Below are 18,884 nucleotides of genomic sequence, written 5' to 3' on the forward strand. Positions count from 1 at the left end.
GTGTGTGTGTGTGTGTGTGTGTGTGTGTGTGTGTGGTGGGTCTGGGTATGCGCGCGCGCGTTGAGTGAGTGTGCCGACTACGGTCTGAGTCAAAGAACAGGAAAGGTTAACGCTAATTTTTTTTTTACAAGAAAGTCCTCTTTTACTTCGTATAACCTGATTTATGCAAAAATAAAGACGGATGAGATTAAATAACAAACATGTAAAACAACAACAAAACAATGAGAAATCTCAAAAACAAAAGGGACACATAAAAGTTACCCCAGCTTCCAAGGAAACCCCAGACATGGGAACGCAGCTGTATACTGACACCTGCTGCCATAGATATGTATTTAACCAAGACCTCAGAATTTCTTCCAAGTCTGACCCAGAAAGAAGGAATTGAACAGAAGGTAATAGTGTGTCATACTCTTTAATTAGTTCAGTAATTTGGTTATTGGTTGATAGCCTAGGCTACATAAGACGCCTTGTAATTTTGTTTGAGGATGGCTTCCAAACCATGAGAAAACCTTTAGGGTCTATATCGCGGGAATAGCTTACTTGGACCCTGCTTAATGCCAAATGTGATTTTATTTGGCCTAATGACAGATATTAAAGTAACAACGATATTAACGACTCAGTAATGAAATACTTTAAACTGTAACATAGCCTATGGATTATGTAGCCTATAAGCCAAGAGATTCAGTAAATTGATATTGACTGGTTCTTGCCGTGCTTAGCTCGAAAGGCACTTGTAATATAAATCAAATATAGGTTAAGCAAAACCAAACTAACTAAGTTCTAGTTGGATTCCAACAAGGTCCACAGTCCACACAGAGAGGCAGAGAGACGGTAGACATGGAAGGAGGGAGAGAGACTAGAAGAGTTTCTGGAAAGGATCATGGAAGAGAGAAGTTCTCTGAAAAGCTCGTTGAGGTATCTTTCCGCCATCTTTCTCCTTGTTCAGATGTTGAAAATCCCATACAAATGCACATTAGATGTTCTCGTTCATTTTGATACCCTGGCCGTAATTTTAGGTTAAGTATTGAGCAGTCTAATAAGCCAATGAAACTAAATAGCGGAGTATCTGCATTAATTGCGTTAAAAAAACAGTAATAAAACAAACGTAACGTTATTTTAAAATGACAGCACTAGTTTGAGGTATTTATTTGCTTTGTCAGACCTTAACCAAAACTTTATTTTCCTAAATATTTATAGTTTTCTTTTATCACAGACACATATATTGGTAGATGTTATTTTATTTACCTTGACATTTTTCGACGCGTTCTTATCAGCTGATGTGAAGACGGAAATGTATCCGTCGAAACATGTCAAGGTTAGTTAGCTAGTTTTGATAGGGCAATATGTAAAGCGTCTTAGAGTACCATAATAAGCCCTATATAAATTTTATTTATTATTATTAAGGTAAAGAAAATAACATCTACCAATATATGTGTCTGTGATAAAAGAAAACTCTAAATATTTATCTCGTGTAGACACAAAGAATGCATTGCAACCACTTCATTTTCCTCTTCCCAAACACGTGCATTTCACTAAACTTTTCACGCCCAACTAAAAGACGCAAGGGAGCAGCGATCAACAGAGAACGGTGCACGGAGGATGTTGTTGATCATGCTGCACTACAGTCAATGCGGTTGGTCCGAATCGATAGATAGGGAGATAGATCTAACATGCATGTTTTCTGTATATTCTGTGGTTTAGTTGTGAGTGATTTGGCAAACAAAAGTTGATTAATATCATCTTTAAAAAGATGGGCTATTTGGCGTGATATTTCTACCATGAGAGTGTGAGATTGATGCTGAAAGCGTTAGTGTCACGCCAGATGAATGAGAGTTGGCAACCCTTGTTTGAGACCAATACTTAGACATGTGTCTCACTCTTACTGGTTTAAAGTCGTAGTGGATGATTTTTGAATACATTGTTGGGTTAACTCCATTTTCGTAGGTTCACCTGCTGCTGTTTTGACATACTTTCGTCTTGCTTATTTTTTGTTTGTGATTACAATATTTTGGGTTTATTGAACCAACTGGGGGTTAAATGTTTGATACTGTATTAGTTCCTTTGAGCTGGGCCAAACTGTAGGGGCTAGGAGAGAGAGAGAGAGAGAGAGAGAGAGAGAGAGAGAGAGAGAGAGAGAGAGAGAGAGAGAGAGAGAGAGAGAGAGAGAGAGAGAGAGAGAGAGAGAGAGAGAGAGAGAGAGAGAGAGAGAGAGAGAGAGAGAGAGAGAGAGAGAGAGAGAGAGAGAGAGAGAGAGAGAGAGAGAGAGAGAGAGAGAGAGAGAGAGAGAGAGAGAGAGAGAGAGAGAGAGAGAGAGGTGAGGGTGTGGTAGCAAAGAGTGTGGTATGTTTGTGTGAGTGAGGGCGCGGGAACTGGAGGACTGAGAGGGGAGTGTCCAGAGGGCATACATAAGCAGTAGTTCCTGTGGATTTCAACTAAAACCACGACAATGGTCTACTCTACTAAACTCACTCTTGTCCTTTTGGCTTTTCGTTCCTCTGTTATGCTGACCTGCGAGTATCATATTAATCAAGTTTACAGCATGCTCTATATCAGGGGTATTCAACTAAAATAGAAAGAGGTCCTTCAAAATTTCTTTAAAGGGTAATTCCGGTGTGAAATGGTTTTGGGATATGTTTTGTATGATAAAGAGATGAAATGTTGTTGTCGTCCATTATGTGGAGAAGCTATTCATAACTGTTATTAGCTTGAAACATGTCATCAGATGTAGCATAGACTAAAATAATTTACATCACTGCCTTCCATCTCTGCCTACTCAGAGATGGAAGTCAACTTTTTTTGCCCACCAGCCACTCATCTTTTTTACCAGCCACTTTTTATGCGCTATATTTTTTTTATTAATATATGCGTACATTTTAAACAATATAATAGTAACAATAGATAAGAAAAGTGTTTTTTATACACATAACTTTTTCCATCAGAAGTGAATCTTACTGTAAGGAGGTGCTACCAAGGAACTGAGTTGAAAATGTTACACTCTTACCGCATATGATAAACAATACACAGGTATCTGCCATGTTAATGTCAAAGGTGTTACGATGACAAGTTTGGGGATAATGCATCTATACAAAGTATTTTCAATAAAAAACAAATTTACATATTAACAATAAAACAACATGCATGGCTACACCCTCATAAGTCGATCTAATTAGTGCCTGAATACAAATGTGTCCACAGACATGGTAACTAACGTATGATAGTAAGCATTATTGGCCCTTAACACTAATATTCAGAAAAAACACTGCCTCAAAAGGCTATTGGCTTAAGCAATACAAGTAGAGGCATATACTTGAACTTTATACCCTGAACTTTTAAACGCTTCAAACGTGCAAAAACATAATTATATATTTATGTGGCATTCAGTCCATGCTGGAAATATATCTGTGGCATTCAGTAGGCCAATGCTGTGGTTAAATGTGTAAAGTATGACCAAGTGTTTCTTTCTGTTCAATAGATAGAAAGTTATCAATCCCCTGTGGGAGAAATTTGTTAATGTTTGTCCCTAGAAAACAATAATGGTAAAAAAATAAATACACAACGCTAACTGCGTAAGTCAAACCGTCCAATCTGAAGGCTCTACTTAACCACGACCCCTACTCACTTACACCAATGCAAATCGAACAGAACTGAGTAGGGGAGGACGTAGCCTAACTAGTTTGCGAACGACCCAAAGAAACGCAACGCAAATTCAATGTGAACATGTATGAGACTTTAATGAAATCCCGGACGATTTTTAAATTCCGCCACACATTTTTTTAAAAGTGTCTCAAAAAGAGGGCATGTCCGGGCAAAAGACGACGTCTGGTTACCCTATGTACGGGAAACCCATTTGATTCCTACCTGTAACACTGTTTAATAGCGGCCCAAATTGGTGGGCGCTATCCTGGTAATTTCTCTGCGTGAGAAATACGAAGTGTGGCGTGTGTGCATGGGTTGAATTGCGTGTGTCAAACGCCGAATGCGTGAGACTTGAGAGCCCTGTTACTGGTATATTATGCCGGACAGTTGCAGTTCAGCAAAAGCGGCGTAGAAGAAGAAGGGGGCCGGATGTTGACAGTAATGGTTGTGGAACTGCACAGCGCCGTATAACGAATGTATTAAATATGCAAATTTGATCTGACCTTACTGGAAAGTATTACCCGACACAGTGGCGGGTGAAGTGACACAATTCACCCGCCACCATACAAATCCACCCGCAAATGGCGGGTGGCGGGTGTTAATTTCCATCCCTGGTCCATCTACATGTCTGTCTATCCAGCTACTCTGTGTCTGTCCAGTGTTCATTTCCATACCTACACACGTGTATCTGTAGTGCGTACTATACCAAGTAGTCTTGTTTTGTTGGTCCTTTTTGTAACATCGTAACCAGATCAAAGACGGTACGATAATGAACTGTTCTTAATGTTATCACCGGCCTCAGAAACGACTGCTGAATCGAAAAGTGCCCAGATGGTGTTCCCTGAGCCTAAATACAGAGGTGTATTGAGACACTTGTTGCATTAATTGTGTTTTCAAGCAGGTGCTGGCATCCCTGAGGTGGTCACCAATCTGGAGGACACTGACACTGAGGTGTTCACCAGAGAAGGAGAAGATGCCATCTTACCGTGTCGTCTGGGTTCCCCGGTGAACCTGAAGGATGAGGTGTTTGACTGGAAGAAGGAGAAGCAGGAGGTGTTCTTCTATGAAAAGGGCAAGCATTACGACAACGGCAAGCGTGGACAAGACCCCCAGTTCGGGGGCAGAGTGCACCTTCTCCCAGGGGGGCTGCAGGCCGGTAACGCCTCTGTGATCCTGTCCAGTGTGACCCAGGCAGACGGCGGAGTGTATTCTTGCTACTTCCCACGTCGGAAACTGACGAGATTGATCCGGCTGACTGTAGGTGAGTGAATGGTTCCGGTTCGTTCAAGTCTCTCGCTCTCAGCTCTCACCTTTAAGTTTAATTTGACCGTATGGGTTCTTTGTCAAAAAGATTATAAAAAGGAAACTGACCTTTTTATCTTTTTAGAGCGCGTCCCCGATCACACTCCCCCAAAAATCAGGAATGCGGGTGAGATAGATTTCTGCTGATTACCGCACCCCTCCCTCTGTGTACCATGAGGTCGAGGGCTGGGTCTAGGGTGTAGGGTTAGACTGAGGGGTAAGGGTCTAGGGCAGGGCTATTCAACCTCCTTAACAAGTGGGCCGAAAAGGAAAACCACTGGGGGTTCATGGGCCACACAGAGTAAAACTACGTGAATGAATCGCTACAAATAAATCGTACTTAAAGTAGTGTTAACTTAATATGTATAGTACTACTACATGGAATAAACTTGTCAGTCGCATTCCTTCCTTCTTCACTTTTAATCGTATCATTATAAACGATTTTGTTCTCACATATTTTGGACACGTATTTAGAATTCAACAATGTTTGAATCATCACAAAACAGAATTAGTGTACATATGAGACATTTTGAGCCAGTGAGAAAGATTGCACTGCCTTGTTTGCCTAGTTTGGCTCATCCTGAGACACTCATGCAGCTTCTCATAGGTCATGGAGCGGCGTGCCCTTGTTCTGATGGCATTCACATGAGAAAAGCTGGACTCACACGTATCGGTTGAGCCAAACATTGTCAGAATAAGTGATGCCAGTTCCTGATTGTGGGGTACTGATACTTGCTAATATCACCGGCTACACACAGAAACCTGATTTGCATGCAACTATGTTTCTCCTTTATTTTATTTATTTTTTGCATGCAACCTCTTGCGGGCCAGAAAAAAATTAAGAGGGGCCGCATTTGGCCCACGGGCCGCTAGTTGAATAGGCCTGGTCTAGGGGTAGGGTGTAGGGTTAGACTGAGGGGTAAGGGTCTAGGGGTAGGGTGTAGGGTTAGACTGAGGGGTAAGGGTCTAGGGGTAGGGTGTAGGGTTAGACTGAGGGGTAAGGGTCTAGGGGTAGGGTGTATGGTTAGACTGAGGGGTAAGGGTCTAGGGGTAGGGTGTAGGGTTAGACTGAGGGGTAAGGGTCTAGGGGTAGGGTGTAGGGTTAGACTGAGGGGTAAGGGTCTAGGGGTAGGGTGTAGAGTTAGACTGAGGGGTAAGGGTCTAGGGGTAGGGTCCAGGTGGGTCGAATAGTAAGCTGGGCATCAGAAAACGTTGGGTTAATACAGTATGTTGCACATGTTTGCTCACTTATTGTATGTTGTATGTCATGTCACCATCCGAGTGTTTAGTGAGTCTTTCCAGTCAGCTGTTTTGATAGGACTGTTGAGCACAGAAACATGTTAATGGTCCTGAGAATAACACTCTCCTCTCTCCCCTCTCCTATGGTTCAGGCCATTGGTTGACCGGCGATCGTGAAGAGGTCTTCGGGAATGGTCCATGGAAGGCCATAGGTGTTTCTTTCATTGTTCTCTTTATGTTATCATTTGGAGTTAATATTTACCAATTTACCAAAACTAATAACTGTAGGAAAGGTCATGGTCCACAAGCAGTCCCTGATTCTGATAGTTCTGATTGAAGCGGTGCCTATTGGTCCTGTCCCCGTCGTGATGCCGCTGTACAGCTGAACGTACCGTCTTTCGGTTGAGCGATGGACACTTTTGGTCATCTGAAGGTGTGCATTTGTATCTCAACAGTTTACTTTTGATACAACATTTCTACGAGAGAGCAGATATTTATGTTAGTTATGGAACATGGAAACAACCTCAAATGGCTGTTTCAGGTTATGGGTTCCTCAGGAGCATCATTTGAATTTGGCCCCATATGTCTTCAGTGTGTGTGTGTGTGTGTGTGTGTGTGTGTGTGTGTGTGTGTCAGTCACACTTCTTTGTTATTTGGATAGCCGTACTGCTGTTGGTGTTATGGTGCAAAACCCGTCTGGTTCTCTGACATCTCTGGTATTTCCACAAAGAAAATCGTAGTGGGGGTTATCTCATCCTTGGTTGAGAAAGATTTGGGGGAGAGGAACTTTGGCTTTGACTCCCTGAAGTAGCCTACATGAACCGCGACATGGAGGAGAAGTGGATTGTTGACCGCGATTGTCTCCGGCCGGGGCCCCGCCCCCCCCGCCGAGAGGCACCAACCCCGCCGAGAGGCACCACCACCGCGAGGCAGCGCCTCGGCAGCGGTGCTCCGACGGGAGCCTCACCCCCACCCTCCCCCTTGACCCGCCTCTAAGAAGCGGCACGCTTGTGTAAAGCCCATTGCGGGACTGACTCGTAGTGGCTGTAATTCTGCACCAAGCCTGAATTTCTTGAACGTCTTCCAGTACTGTATTAGGGGCCCACTAACGGCTACATAAAACCATCAATAAAGTAGCATGCGAACTTTAAGAGAAACCTTAAAACATAACTAGTTCGGCATTCTCTTATTCTATTTTATTTATTTATTTATATTGTATTGTTAAGCACCACACAATCTCCAGGGGCTGCTGGAGACCATATAGGCGGGGGAGGATCACCCCTTAGACGGGGGGGTGCTGACTGAGTGAGAGACTGCGTACAAAGAAGTTTATCATGATGATTGAGTTGTGTTTTTCGATTCGTTAATTTAACTGACAAGTCGTTTGTTTGCCATATCTTTCTCGTTTTGTTTCCATGTTAATGAGATTTGGTCAATTCAATTAATAAAAGAGTTCTATTCAATCGTTGTCGGTTATTTTCATATGAAAATTATACTTTGATTTCAGTCCATGGTTAAGGTTCCAGATGTTCAGTCTGCTCTCACGTCAATCACCAAAGGTCCACAGCAACACGTTCGGTCCACCCACATTGTGTCAACAGGCACGCGACAGAAATGGCCGAAAACGGATTCCGGATTTCATGATGAACCCGTTAATTAAATGGAGCAGAATTTAACCGTTGAAATGCACATTAGCCTACTAGTAGCTGTTGGTTTGATGGTCATGCGGCATGCCCTTGCTTTGCCTTTGAATACGAACCATGTCGGTGGTCGATTCTCTTATGAAGATATTTAGTTAATCTGGCTGTCATAACTGGGTAACAGGGGGAGCGTTCACCGACTGGGTGACCGACTCTTCCTCCGCCCCGCCTACTCCAAGTGGGAGATTAGCAGCGGTGCTGAATAAATAGGGCACAGGTTTCACGGGAGGCACTCTCCTATCTTGCTGGGACCACTCGTGGGGATTTCTTGTCTCTTGTCCCTCGTCCCTCCTGCACCGTGTTGCAGAACGTTACAGGTATGCGCTCTGATTCCTCTACTAACGCTGTTGGTTCTCTGAGTTGGAGAAGTTAGAATGTTCTGTTTATCTTCTAGCCGGTGGCGTACTGCTCTTCCGGGATTGTAACACAGCCGTGTAGTTGTTGGCTCCTCAACATTGTGAGCGTGTACTTGTTGACCTCGCATTCAGGTAGGCTGTTGATGCCTTTCGTTTGATCAGGATATGGATTAATTAGCAAGGTTGCTTAGTGTAGAATTACGTTGCTGCGTTTATAGTATTCGGACGCGGTGGTCCTCTGTCTGGGTCCTGGCTCTCTGTCTTCCGGCTCTCTATCTCTATCAGCTATACGGTCGGTGTTCTGTCCACTGGTCAATTATATAAATTTACAGTGTAATCTTATTGTAATGACTATGCACTCCTCTCAGGGTCTGTGGCGTTTCGTGGGGTTGCTGTTCTGTTCCCCTTGCCTGTGCGGCCCAATATCCCAGCTGTCGTGAGCTTCTCTCCTCGTCTCCCCGGCCTGCTCGTCCAATCTCTGCTAGCTGTCAAGTTGGACTACTTGCTCGAGGCTTCTGCTCGGGGTGCCTGCGTGTGTATTTGAATGCTAGTGCATGTCGTGGTGTTTGGGTGCTTCTCGTTGTTTTGTCGTTTTGTTTGTATGTTTGTATGCTAGAATAAGCGTTGGTGGCTCTGTCGCTTGCTGGCTTCCTCCCCTGCTTGTGGCTGCATGTATCCCGCTCTAGTTGTGTACTTCCCTTTTTCTTTTCTTTTTTTTTTTTACATTTTTTAATTTAGTTTGGTTAAGTTTATATCTTATGATTTGCAGTGAAAAGCATGTTTTGTTTTTGCACAGGGATTTATCACCAAGGAAGTAGGGCATTCGTCGGGGTAAGCAAGGTAGCTTGAATAGGAAGTCACCTTGCATACTTGTGGATCCATGAATTGCTAAACTCTGTGTATTTGAAGATAGACAAATAAATTATCTTTTGTATCAGATAAACCTTGCGTCTCTCCTCCATTCTTCAGACTATTAAGTATAACTTGGCTATTTCACATGTGGGTGTGTGGACAGTACGCGCTATATGCACGTGGATTCGAGTTCCGAGTTCATCAAATATGCAGCTTGTTTTTTAAGGCAACAATCATGGCAGAAAACAAGCACATCCAATGTAAAATGTTCAGCATAATTTGTACGTATCTTTTTCATTTTGCTGGGGATGACGTAAAATGTTCGTATCGGCACATTTGGCGTGATCTCCCGCCCCACCGTGTGTGTGTGTGTGTGTGTGTGTGTGTGTGTGTGTGTGTGTGTGTGTGTGTGTGTGTGTGTGTGTGTGTGTGTGTGTGTGTGTGTGTGTGTGTGTGTGTGTGTGTGTGTGTGTGTGTGTGTGTGTGTGTGTGTGTGTGTGTGTGAGTGAGCCGACTACGGTCTGAGAACAAAGGTGTAACAAAACAGTCCTTTGACTTAGTATAACCTGATATATGCAAAAATAAGGCGATTGAAAAAAAAAAAAATGAGGCGATTAAATAACAAACGTGTAGAACAACAACATCAAAACAATGAGAAATCTCAAGCAAAAGGGACGCATAAAAGTTACCCCAGCACCCTAGGCATGGGAACACAGCTGTATACTGTCTGCTGCCATAGTGCGTTATGGTGTGTGCGCTATGTGCAACTTGTCGTCAGGTGGCAAGCCGCCCCTTCCTCCTGTTTAGGCCACTGTCTACCGCCGCCGGATTCAGAAAACTCGGCAGAAAACTCGTGGCCACGCCCACAGCGCACTATATAAAAAGACACAGAGTCGCGAAGGAAAACAATTGACCGCGGGCTTTAGAGCTGTATCACTGAAAGATGTCAGTTGCGTGTCTCGCCCTCGGACTGCTGTGTGCTATTTGGCCCTGCGTTGCTTTGACCTGTGAGTATAATGTTTTTGTAGAGGGCGTTCCCTGAGCCTAAATACAGCAGAGTATTGAGACACTTGTTGCATCAATTGTGTTTTCTAGCAGGTGCTGACATCACTGAGGTGTTCACCAGAGAGGGAGACGATGCCATCCTACCGTGTGCTCTGGGTTCCCCGGTGGACCTGACAGATGAGGCGTTTGACTGGAAGAAAGGGAAGCAGGAGGTGTTCTTCTATATACAGGGCAAGGACTACAACAACGGCCGGGAGGGACAAGACCCCCATTATGTGGGCAGGGTGCACCTTCTCCCAGGGGGGCTTCAGGCCGGTAACGCCTCTGTGGTCCTGTCCGGTGTGACCCAGGCGGACAGTGGAGTGTATGAGTGCGTAATTCTTACGAGACAGACAAACAGACGGATCTGGCTGACTGTAGGTGAGTGATTGGTCCGGATTCTATGAACATCCCTACTGTACCACCGATAGATTGTTGTTTCTCTTTATCCTGACACAATGACTTGCTGTATGTCGCTTTGGATAAAAGCGTCTGCTAAAGAGAATAACACTCTCCTCTCTCCCCTCTCCTTTGGTTCAGGCCATTGGCTGACCGGCGATCATGAAGAGGTCCTCGGGAATGGTCCATGGAAGGCCATAGGTGTTTCTTTTATTGTTCTCTTTATTTTATCAGTTGTAGTTAATATTTACCAATTTACCAAAAATAATAACTGTAAGAAAGGTCATGGTCAACAAGCAGAACCTGATTCTGATAGTTTGGAAACGAAGCAGTGCCTATTTGTCCTGTCCCCATCGTGATGCCGCTGTACTGCTGAACGTACCGTCTTTCGGTTAAGCGACGGACACTTTGGTCATCTGAAGGTGTGCATTTGTATCGCAACAGTTTACTTTTGATACAACATTTCTACGAGAGAGCAGTTATTTATGTTGGTTATGGAACATGGAAACAACCTCAAATGGCTGTTTCAGGTTATATGTTCCTCAGGAGCATCTCTTCATGGTGCTCCACCTAGATCACTCAGGTCCTCTGGCACTGGCCTCTTAGTTACCTATGCCCCCCCCCCCCTCTGGAACAGCCTGCCAGAGGAGCTGAGGACGTCACAATCTGTTTACACATTTAAAGGTCCCATGGCATGAACATTTTTCTAACATTAACATGAGTTCCCCTAGGTTGCCTATGGTGCCCCAGTATCTAGAAATGACGTTGGGTGTAAAACGAGCACTATGTATTCTGCTCCGCCTATTGAAAAATGAAAGCTCAGACGCTCAGATTTTGGCCCCATATGTCTTCATAAGGGGCCAAGTTACCTCCCCTTTCTCTGCCTTGCCCAACCCGAGAATTTGGCCCGTCAATGAGAGCTACGACCGACACAATAATTGCACTATTGCACACATCCTCCATAATGTAAACACTGTGTATTTAGAGTGTCTGTAATTGAAGTTTATACATGATACTTTGATTTTTGTAATTTTTATAATAGTGCACATTTTACTTTTTATAGTACTTTTATCGTCTAACATTTGATATGTATAGATATTTTGTATTTAAAGTTGTATACTTATTATATTATATATTATACTATATACCTGACCTTTTTACTTACTTAAGAATGCTGTTTACTTTATTGTTCACCTGCTTTTGCAATGCAAATGTTTATTTCTCATGCCAATAAAGCTTTTTTTTTATTGGAATTTGAGAGAGAGACGAGTCTTACATTCCTGCAACCACAGATCGTCACTCGCTGTTATAACATCATCACTGCCACACAAGTTATGGTAGACAGACAGCTGAGCGTTGGAAGTCGCACTTTATTACTGCGCTGAAACACCTCCGGCTCTCCGCAGGCAGACACACACACACACACACACACGCACACGCACATGCACAAGCAAACGCACGCACACTGATCACTGCAGTGAGGAAGAGGAGGAATGCAGCGACACCTTAACGAGATATGAGAATTTCTATTAAGAACCCAAAATGCCACAAAACAAGCACATAGTTCGGGCTGTGGCAGAGCGGCGAGTTACACACACACACACACACACACACACACACACACACACACACACACACACACACACACACACACACACACACGTGGAAGCTTATTAAACCCCATCTTAAGCGTTACAATACACAGATCACCGACAAAGAAACCCTAGGAACTTAATTAATTAAGAAATACACTTGCACATTCACTCCCATAGATTTTCGTTTTTACTTATACTTTCTTGTGTTTGGCTCAGTCTGTCTGTCCGTCAATCTTTCTGATGCGAGAGTGAGAGTGAGCGAGGGAGATAAAGAGAGGTTGAGCAAGAGTGAGAGACACACAGACACAGACACACACACACACACACACACACACACACACACACACACATACACTCGTCAGAGAGGTGTCAGGAGGAGGGGATGGGAGGTGAATCAGAGAACAAGGACTGATCAGCCCCCTGGTTCTGTTCCAAAGACTCTCAGTGTTCTGCTAGGACCTTGTGACGCTCCTAACACCTGCACCTGTCAGCCAATCAGAGAGGAGGGATGCGCTGCCTGGATGAGGGAGAGGGAGAGCGCACACACACCACCACACAGGCCTTCCAGCACAGTGGTACCAAATACCCTTTGTGACCCCCGGAAGTAAGAGACAAACCTCCACCCAAAGGTTTTTATTGGGATCACTGTCATGAATTAAGACGCATGATAGTTCTGTGGTCACGACATGGCCTGGTGGTGTTGTGGATTAAACCCCCCACTCTAAGACTTTAACAAAATACGTTTGAAAGGTGAAGACTTTATTATCACTGGCACAGAAGTTAAAACCAAACCTGAGTTGGTTTGACAAATAAATGTTGTCAGCAACCTGGTCCCCCACAGAGCGTTATGTGTGCAACCTGTTGTCAGGTTGCAAGTCGCCCCATCCTAGACCTGTTGGGTCCCGGGATTCAACATTCGGAAGCCCCGGTGACTCACGCCCGCTCCGCCTCTAGCCACGCCCATTGGGAGACACTGTAGTGTAGAGCGTTGTCGAGTGTGTTAGAACTTTATCAATGAACTCTATCACTGAAATATATCTGTTGCGTGTCTCCCCCTCGGCCTGTGGGCTCTTTGGACCTGCGTTGTGTTGACCTGTGAGTATCCTTTTAATTTAACATATAGTTTGCTTTGCGTCTCCTCCGCTCCGTCCCCCGCTCGGATGGGTCGGAATTCTCTCTCAGTTGGTGTCGGCGCAGCTCAGGAGGTAGAGCGGGTTGGCTGGTAACGACGAGGTTGCTAGCTCGATCCCCGGCTCCTCCTAACTGAGTGTTGAGGTGTCCTTGAGCAAGACTCCTCACCCCGAATGCTCACGATGAGCTGGCCGTCACCTTGCATGTGTAGCAGCCTAGAAACCCTAGTCAAGCGTGGTACTCTTGAATGTAGCCCGAGATTGGTCCAGTCCCCTAATTAAGGCCTTATTTAAGGCAGCTGTGTGCAATTGCGCCATGGTATAGCTCGTGTCCCTGCTGTGGCTGGTGTAGCGTCAACCAGGTGAGTAGCATTTTGATGGATGGATGGACGGAGTGTACTTTTGTACGGGCTGCCCATTCATTTGATTAGTTTTATCTAGCTTTTGGATAGCCCCCTGTGGTTGAGTGACTTTGGCTTCATTCCCTCAAACCCATGTTGTTGAGTAGTGTGGGCCACACCAAGTTTTGTTAGTGTGCAGCATGGTGAGCTGGGTTAACTCCATTCTCGTTCATTTTCGTAGGTTCACCTGCTGCTGTTTTGCCATACTTTCGTCTTGCTTATCGTTTGTTCGTGATTACAATATTTTGGGTTTATTGAACTAACTAGGGGTTAAATGTTTGCCTTGATACTGTATTAGTTCCTGAGAGAGAGAGAGAGAGAGAGAGAGAGAGAGAGAGAGAGAGAGAGAGAGAGAGAGAGAGAGAGAGAGAGAGAGAGAGAGAGAGAGAGAGAGAGAGAGAGAGAGAGAGAGAGAGAGAGAGAGAGAGAGAGAGAGAGAGAGAGAGAGAGAGAGAGAGAGAGAGAGAGAGAGAGAGAGAGAGAGAGAGAGAGAGAGAGAGAGAGAGAGAGAGAGAGAGAGAGAGAGAGAGCTTTCGAAAAGAGGAAGGAGAGAGAGCTTTCGAAAAGAGGAAGAAGACGGCAGAGAGAAAGAGGAGCGGGCGAAAAGAGGAGCGGAGCAGAGGGCGAAAAGAGGAGCGGAGCAGAGGGCGAAAAGAGGAGCGGAGCAGAGAGAGAGAGAGAGAGAGAGAGAGAGAGACTTTGCGCGCGAGGTTTTCAAAAAAAAGAAAATTGCAATTTTGTTATTACCTTCAATCTTGTCACATGTGTGCGAGAGCGCGCGAGAGACGCACAGAGCAGAGTGACAGCGAACACAGTGACGTGGGCCGTCAGAGCTGGAGGAGGGGCCTGTCGCTGGCCCCATATATATGAGCAGTAGGTTGTGGAGTTGAACATAAAACATGACAATGGTCTACTCTACCAAACTCACTCTTGTCATGTTGGCTTTTCGTTCCTCTGTTATGCTGACCTGTGAGTATCATATTAATTAAGTTTACGGCATGCTCTATATCAGGGGTATTCAACTACAATAGAAAGAGGTCCTTCAAGATTTCTTTAAAGGGTAATTCTGGTGTGAAATGGATTTGGGATATGTTTTGTATGATAAAGAGATGAAATGTGAGATGAATTCCTGCAACCTTTATATGTTGTCCATTATGTGGAGAAGCTATTCATAACTGTTATTAGCTTGAAACATGTCATGCTATGATTCAAGCTAAGTCTATGCTGACAAGTAGCATAGACTAAAATAATTTACATCACTGCCTTCCAAGGTCCATCTACATGTACGCATATACATGTCTGTCTATCCAGCTACTCTGTGTCTGTCCAGTGTTTCCATACCATCACGTGTATCTATAGTGCGTACTATACCAAGTAGGCTTGTTTTCCTTGTAAGGTTTTGTTGGTCCTTTTTATTACATTTTAACTAGATCAAAGACTGTACGATAATGAACTGTGTTCTTAATGTTATCACCAGCCTCAGAAACGACCGCTGAATCGAACAGTGCCCAGATGTCGTTCCCTGAGCCTAAATACAGCGGTGTATTGAGACACTTGTTGCATCAATTGTGTTTTCAAGCAGGTGCTGGCATCCCTGAGGTGGTCACCAATCTGGGGGACACTGACACTGAGGTGTTCACCAGAGAAGGAGAAGATGCCATCTTACCGTGTGGTCTGGGTTCCCCGGTGAACCTGAAGGATGAGGTGGTTGACTGGAAGAAGAAGCAGCAGGAGGTGTTCTTTTATGAAAAGGGCAAGCATTACAACAACGGCAAGCGTGGACAAGACCCCCAGTTCGGGGGCAGGGTGCACCTTCTCCCAGGGGGGCTGCAGGCCGGTGACGCCTCTGTGATCCTGTCCAGTGCGACCCAGGCTGACGGCGGAGTGTATTCTTGCTTCTTCCCACCTTTGGGACCGACGAGATTGATCCGGCTGACTGTAGGTGAGTGAATGGTTCCGGTTCGTTCAAGTCTCTCGCTCTCAGCTCTCACCTACAGCACCTTCAAGTTTAATTTGACCGTATGGGTTCTTTGTCAAAAAGATTATAAAAAGTAAACTGACCTGTTTATCTTTTTAGAGCGCGTCCCCGATGACACTCCCCCAAAAATCAGGAAGGCGGGTGAGTTCGATTTCTGCTGATTACCGCACCCCTCCCTCTGTGTACCACGAGGTCGAGGGCTGGGTCTAGGGGTAGGGTGTAGGGTTAGACTGAGGGGTAAAGGTCTAGGGGTAGAGTTAGACTGAGGGGTAAGGGTCTAGGGGTAGGGTCCAGGTGGGTCGAATAGTAAGCTGGGCATCAGAAAACGTTGGGTTAATACAGTATGTTACACATGTTTGCTCACTTATTGTATGTTGTATGTCATGTCACCATCCGAGTGTTTAGTGAGTATTTCCTGTCAGCTGTTTTGATGCACAGAAACATGTTAATGGTCCTGAGAATAACACTCTCCTCTCTCCCCTCTCCTATGGTTCAGGCCATTGGTTGACCGGCGATCATGAAGAGGTCCTCGGCAATGGTCCATGGAAGGCCATAGATGTTTCTTTCATTGTTCTCTTTATTTTATCATTTGGAGTTAATATTTACCAATTTACCAAAACTAATAACTGTAGGAAAGGTCATGGTCAACAAGCAGTCCCTGATTCTGATAGTTCTGATTGAAGCGGTGCCTATTGGTCCTGTCCCCGTCGTGATGCCGCTGTACAGCTGAACGTACCGTCTTTCGGTTGAGCGATGGACACTTTTGTTCATCTGAAGGTGTGCATTTGTATCTCAACAGTTTACTTTTGATACAACATTTCTACGAGAGAGCAGATATTTATGTTAGTTATGGAACATGGAAACGACCTCAAATGGCTGTTTCAGGTTATGGGTTCCTCAGGAGCATCTCTTCATGGTGCTCCACCTAGATCACTCAGGTCCTGTGGCACTGGCCTCTTAGTTACCTATGCCCCCCCCCCCCCCCCTCTGGAACAGCCTGCCAGAGGAGCTGAGGACATCACAATCTGTGGACATCACAATCTGTGAACACATTTAAAGGTCCCATGGCATGAAAATCACTTCACTTCATGAGGTTTTCTAACATTAACATGAGTTCCCCTAGCCTGCCTATGGTCCCCCAGTATCTAGAAATGGCGTTTGGTGTAAAACGAGCACTAGTTATCCTGCTCCGCCTTTGATTAATGAAAGCTCAGACGCTCAGATTTTGAATTTGGCCCCATATGTCTTCATAAGGTGCCAAGTTACCTCCTCTGCCTTGCCCGCCCAGAGAATTTGGCCCGCCAATGAGGTGTGTGTGTCTGTGTCTGTGTGTGTGTGTGTGTGTGTGTGTGTGTGTAATTTCTTGAACGTCTTCCAGTACTGTATTAGGGCCCCACTAACGGCTACATAAAACCATCAATAAAGTAGCATGCCATAGTTTCTTTAAAATAAACCTTAAAACATAACTAGTTCGGCATTCTCTTATTCTATTTTATTTAGTTTTGTTTATTTCTACTTTATTGTTAAGCACCACACAATAGCCAGGGGCTGCTGGAGGCCATAGAGGCGGGGGAGGTTCACCCCTTAGACGGGGGGGGGGGCTGACTGAGTGAGAGACTGTGTAGGCTACAAAGAAGTTTATCATGTTGATGAGTTTTTCGATTCGTTTATTTATTTGACAAGTCGTTTGCTTGCCATAACTTTCTCGTTGTGTTTCAATGTTATTGAGATTTGGTCAATTCAATTAATAAAGTTGTATTCAATCGTTGCTTTGATTTCAGTCCATGGTTAAAAGTGGAACTTAAGGTTCAAGATGTTCAGTCTCCCCTCACGTCAATCACCACAGGTCCACAGCACCACGTTCAGTGTGGCCAACTTAGCGATTTTGTCGCTATATTTAGCGACTTTTCAGACGCCTTTTTTTTTTTTTTAAAGCGACAAGCGACAAATCTAGCTTATTTTTCTGTTATTGGTGACTTTTGGCGACTTTTTGAGGTGAAAGCACGTAGGCCTATCGCTATTATCTCTTTACAACGAGCAGCGGGTGCTGGCGCGGCCCCTCCCCCGTCTCAAAGCACTTACAGGCGGCCCAGTCCTCGCGCAGCAGTCCCTCCCAGCTGCTCTGTTAGCAGGAGCTAACAGGAGACGTTCACGCCTCGGCATCCGGGCTGCAAATGAATCCGAGTCCCGGCCAGCAAGCCGCCGCCGATTGATCCCGCCCCCTGATGTACAGTCAGGGCGGGATAATGTAATATTTTCTTTGTTTAAATAAAATACTGAATCACTGCACTTAATAAATCACTGTTACAGTTTGACTCACACTGCCTCAGGCTCAGTCACTTACTCACCTCACCTCGTCCTCGGTGCGTGTTTGCCTTTCAGTGACAAATAGGCTACACAAACTGTCTTTAACATGTCGCAGTCAAAACTGTACCAACACAAATATGAAAGAGTGGGAAGCAAACACTGCTTTTAAGGGCTGGATAAAGCCGTTTATTGGAGACGATACACGAGCATACTGTCACTATTGCAAGGTAGTTTTCTGTGCCATAAACTATGTTCTATGGCAAGCCGAATTGTCATTTATTAACTCAGTTGGACTATCCGGAATTTACATTGCAGATATCTGCAATTCAGTTTCGCCTAGTCAAAACTAACATTTCGGATATCCGCAACTACATTCCTCCTATCCGCAATTGTCATTTCAGATATCCACAAAGACATTCCTCCTAGGCGAAATGACGTCATTTTCGCCATTAATGTCTATGGGGTTTCTCATTGCGGATATCTACAATTCAGTTGCGGATATCCACTTTGTGAATTACGGATATCTGCAACTGAATTGTAGATATCTGTAATTCCAGTTTGAGATATCTACAATTTGATTCTGACTAGTCATAATTCCAGTTCAAGATATCTTTAATTCACCTCAATTCAAGATATCTACATGTCCCTTTTCAGATATCTTAAATTAAGTTTTGACTAGGCGAAATGAAGTTGTAGATATCTCTAACTGGAGTTACGACTAGTCAAAATGACGTTGTAGATATCTCTAACTGGAGTTACGACTAGGCGAAATGACGTTGTAGATATCTAATATCAAGTTATAGATATCTTGAAAGGAATTTTGATTAGAGATATCTACAATTGTAGATATCTTTAACTTTCATTCTGCCTAGGCGAAACTGAATTAAAGATATCTTGAATTCGAGTTTTGACTAGGCGAAATGACGTTTCAGATATCTGTAATGA

At 44.4% G+C, this 18,884-nt stretch overlaps 2 protein-coding genes and 2 long non-coding RNA genes across 6 annotated transcripts in view; all 4 read left to right on the forward strand.

Annotated features, from left to right (window-relative positions):
• The first annotated feature begins 1,822 nt into the window (after positions 1 to 1,822).
• The window catches only part of LOC115532650 (butyrophilin subfamily 1 member A1), a 29,839-nt gene continuing 12,777 nt past the window's right edge, over positions 1,823 to 18,884 (forward strand). Inside the window, exons 1-2 of the mRNA XM_030342522.1 lie at positions 1,823 to 1,832; positions 4,538 to 4,897. Of these exons, the coding sequence (XP_030198382.1) occupies positions 1,823 to 1,832; positions 4,538 to 4,897 (370 nt within the window). The remainder of the gene's footprint in view (positions 1,833 to 4,537; positions 4,898 to 18,884) is intronic.
• LOC115532477 (uncharacterized) lies at positions 6,522 to 17,894 on the forward strand. Its single transcript, XR_003974052.1, has 2 exons — positions 6,522 to 6,718; positions 16,518 to 17,894. It is a non-coding gene; the product is annotated as an uncharacterized LOC115532477 (long non-coding RNA).
• LOC115532475 (uncharacterized) lies at positions 7,123 to 9,176 on the forward strand. 3 transcript variants are annotated; one of them, XR_003974047.1, is made up of 3 exons: positions 7,123 to 8,365; positions 8,452 to 8,525; positions 8,602 to 9,176. It is a non-coding gene; the product is annotated as an uncharacterized LOC115532475 (long non-coding RNA). The 3 variants fall into 3 exon arrangements; XR_003974046.1 differs by having other exon boundaries at positions 9,030 to 9,176; XR_003974048.1 differs by lacking the exon at positions 8,452 to 8,525 and having other exon boundaries at positions 7,752 to 8,365; positions 9,030 to 9,176.
• On the forward strand, positions 14,475 to 16,511 carry LOC115532473 (uncharacterized). Its single transcript, XM_030342264.1, has 4 exons — positions 14,475 to 14,623; positions 15,234 to 15,596; positions 15,732 to 15,773; positions 16,129 to 16,511. Exons 1-4 carry the CDS (start codon positions 14,554 to 14,556, stop codon positions 16,311 to 16,313), a joined length of 660 nt encoding a protein of 219 aa, XP_030198124.1. The 5' UTR covers positions 14,475 to 14,553; the 3' UTR covers positions 16,314 to 16,511.

This window comes from Gadus morhua, chromosome 19 (genome assembly GCF_902167405.1).
Source record: "Gadus morhua chromosome 19, gadMor3.0, whole genome shotgun sequence".
In the NCBI taxonomy this organism is placed as follows: Eukaryota; Metazoa; Chordata; class Actinopteri; order Gadiformes; family Gadidae; genus Gadus; species Gadus morhua.